Consider the following 3,489-nt stretch of genomic DNA (forward strand, 5'->3'; position numbering starts at 1 on the left):
AGAGCTCGGTGCCCAGCGCTAGGGTCCCGCCCCAGGGCCAGGGGCTGGGGAGGATGCTGGGGGCGCGAGTGCGCCTGCGCGCTGTATCCCGGCCCGCGCCTCACGCCCCCTCCCCGCAGGCCGCTTCGCCGTGCGCGACATGCGGCAGACGGTGGCCGTGGGCGTCATCAAGAATGTGGAGAAGAAGAGTGGCGGCGCCGGTAAGGTCACCAAATCGGCACCCCTCGCCAGGCGCATGTCTGCACCTCCGCTTGTAAGAGGCTCTCCGTCAGCGACTGGATGCTCGCCATCAAGGTCCAGTGGAAGTTCTTTAAGAGGAAAAGCGCCCCCGCCGCCGCCCCGGCTTCCGTGTCCAGCCTTTGCCACGCCCAGTGCCCGTTTTACCAATAAACTGAGCGACCCCGGAGCCGTGTGCGCCTGCTGTTGGGGGGTGGGCGGCTCGCCCTGCGGGAGGGCGTTCGTTAGGACCCCTCCTGGCCCCCCACCAAGTTGCCAGCCCCGTCCCACCTGGCGTCCCGCCCAGCACCCACCACCCCTGTGGGCGACCTGGCCAGGTGTCCACCTGTGCTACCCAGGGGCACGGTGGGGCACTGGATCCAGAGTCCAGCTTGCGAGGGGGCTTTGGCGTTCCCCCAGTGGGGGCACCCAGGACAAAGAATGAGTCACTTTGGATCCGCAGAAGCGGGGTTGAACGTGTTGGGGGTCTCTCTGAGAATGCGATGAACTGAGGGCTCCTCCCCCACGAGTGGCTGTCACACACATTGTTCACCCGGGTTTTCAAGCTCCCACGCTCTTGGAAGCCCACTCTTAACGCCCCCAACTCCCAGTCCTAGGCTGGTCACTTGTGGCTGGACGCAGCGTCACTGCCGTCCTGCTCCTCAGTGGGGCCCTCGGCACAGCCAGGAACCCCAGCCCCTGGAACCCCAGAACAAGCCCTGACCTTGGCCAGCAAGCACTCTGGAGGGGGGAGGGAGGGCTCGCTGCCCAGCTCTCCCTGCTTCCAGAAAGCAGCGCCTAGCCCGAGCCCGGTGTTGGTGCTGCAGATGGAGCTCAGGGCAGGGCTGAGCGGATCCCTGACTGCGGGCGCAGTGCAGACTTGCCCGCCTGCAGCGGGAACTGGGCTGTGGGGCGTCCCCTCCAGGGTGAGCAGCAGGCCAACCACAGGGTCCCCTAGTGTATCAGTCCCCTGGGGCTGCAGCAACAAATGGGCCTCAAGTTGGAAGCTTAAAACGACAGAAATGGACCCTCCCACAGTCTAGTACCCCTGGGACAAGATCCAGCGTGGCCAGAGGCTGTGGGGGAGGGTCCGGTCCGTGCCTCTTGCAGCTCCTGGTGGCTGCCGAAGTCCCTTGGCTTGTGGCCACATGCCCCCAGTCTCTGCCTCCATGGTCACATGGTCTCTCCTCCGGGTCAAATCTCCTCTGTCAACCGCTTATAAGGGAGGTCACTGAAGACCCCCCCTGGATAATCCAGGATCATCTCCACTCAAGGTCCCTGACTTAGTCACCTCTGCAAAACACTTTCTTGACACTTGTCACATCACAGGTTCCAGGGCCTGAGGCCTGAACTCTTTGGGAGCATATCCAGCCCACCGCCCTGGGTGGTGATGGGAATTATGCCACCGAGTGAGGGGCCAGCCAGGACAGATGGGTGCTGGGGTTCAGGGGTGGTGTCTCCCCACCCAGTCCCAAAGTGGGGATGGGCCCCCGGAGGGCGCATGAAGGGAGAGTAGGACCAGAAGAAGGGCACCAGACTAGTCAAGCCGAGTGTGGACTGGGACCCACTTCCCCGGTGCTGGCGGCCTGTAGACCCCCATGCGAAGGGTCTGGGCTGACCCTCAGAGGCCTCCAAGGAAGGCAGCTTGAGTAGGCAAACAGAGACACAGAACCCCAGGCAAATCTGGATTTCAGATAAACAGTGGATAATTTTTTAACATAAATATGTCCCATACACTATGTACACTGAAGAAGTATTTACTGCTTACCTGAGATTCACACTTGTTGGTGTGTTTTATCTGGTGGCCCTACCCAAGGAAACTGGGTGCCCCTGCCACTCTTCTGAGCTGCGGCTCGTCCTGGGCCCCCCGGGCCAACCTGCTGTGACCCTGCCAGCTGTCTGTCCCAGGAAGCTGTCCTTTTACACTTGGCCCAGTTAGAATTGGGGTCAAGCCAGAGAAACCTGTCAGCATGAGACAGGGTAAGAATGAATCCAGCCCCCGGCTGGGGTCAAAGGAAGCCCCCCAGCGTGGTCCCTGGGGGGACCCTCACCCTCTGGTCCAAGCGGCTGTTGTGGTCCAGATGCCAAGGGTGGGGGGATTTCAGCCATACTTCCCGCCCCCCGCAGGTGAGTGTGTTCCTGGGGTGGGGGACACAGATCATTCCAGGCTCATGGACTCTCAGGACAGTGTGAGGACAGAGGTGGGAGCACTTCTCCACTCCCACTGGAGTCTGAGGAAGATGAGGGTCCCTGCCACAGTGGAGGGTGGGGCTTCTCAGAGGGTCTTGGAGGGGGCCTTGGGCCCCCTTCGGGGATGGAGTGATTAAGGCAGCCCCAGGAAGGTGCAGCTCCTAGTCTGTTGCCTGGCAGGGCACTGGACCTCTCTGCATCCCTGTGCCTTGATCAGGGTGGGGTTCCCCAGGGCAGAGGAAGAGAAATCCGGACCTCACTCTCGGGGACATGCAGTACCTCCAGGTGTCCACGTGGGGGCAGCACATGCAGCACCTCTCCCAGGATTTTTCTGCTGACCTCGGGGCGGGGGGGGGCGTCCCCCACCAGCAGCCCCCTGCAGAGATGGAGTGCGCAGGGGCCTGGGTCTCTGGGCTGTTCCGGGAGCCAAACACACTCAGCGGGAGGGGCTTCAGGGGGAGGGTGGGCACTGGCCACACCTCGGGACTGGCAGCCGGAGGGGAGGGCTGGGTGGGATGGCAGAGGCCCAGCGTCACACTCTGGGTGTCGGTTCTCAAACCCTCGCAGGTCAGACACCACTGAGGTGGTAGCCATAGACTTGGTGCACCGGAAAGGAAAGCAGAAATATTTAAAACTCAAGGTCACACAGCGCCGTCGTCACACATCGCATGGCTCTGAAAACCCCACTGTACAAGGGGGGACGGGCGGGACAAAGCCAAGGCCTTGGCGTTACTGGGAGAACAGTCTGATCTTGAGGGCCTTCTGGAGGGCTCTCAGTCCCCGGGGTGCCTGGACCTAACTCTGAGAGCCTCTGATCTGGGCAATAGTGCAGGCGGTGAGGGCGCTGGTTCCTGCCCCGCTCCACCCACCGCCTGCGGGACAAAGCAGATGGTGGGTGGAGGAACCCCCTGCGGTCAGGTGCTCGCAGAGCTTGCGCAGCTGCCTCCTGGCCCGCCTCCGCTGCTGTCCAGCTCCCGGCACGGCCATCGGAGTCCGGGCTGAGGCTGCGCGGTGAGCGGAGGGCGTGGGGGCCCCTCCCTTTGGTCTGGTGGGGGGTGGGGCAGGGAAGCAGGGTAGGGGGCG

The 3,489-nt window shown here is 63.0% G+C and overlaps 1 protein-coding gene across 1 annotated transcript in view; it reads left to right on the plus strand.

Annotated features, from left to right (window-relative positions):
* The window catches only part of EEF1A2 (eukaryotic translation elongation factor 1 alpha 2), a 17,363-nt gene that overhangs the window by 6,956 nt on the left and 6,918 nt on the right, over positions 1–3,489 (plus strand). The window contains exons 7-9 of the mRNA XM_024750170.1: positions 120–253; positions 2,298–2,343; positions 3,234–3,417. Coding sequence (XP_024605938.1) covers positions 120–253; positions 2,298–2,343; positions 3,234–3,417 — 364 coding nt within the window. The remainder of the gene's footprint in view (positions 1–119; positions 254–2,297; positions 2,344–3,233; positions 3,418–3,489) is intronic.

Source organism: Neophocaena asiaeorientalis, unplaced genomic scaffold (genome assembly GCF_003031525.2).
Source record: "Neophocaena asiaeorientalis asiaeorientalis breed wild unplaced genomic scaffold, Neophocaena_asiaeorientalis_V1.1 scaffold606, whole genome shotgun sequence".
Taxonomy (NCBI): domain Eukaryota; kingdom Metazoa; phylum Chordata; class Mammalia; order Artiodactyla; family Phocoenidae; genus Neophocaena; species Neophocaena asiaeorientalis.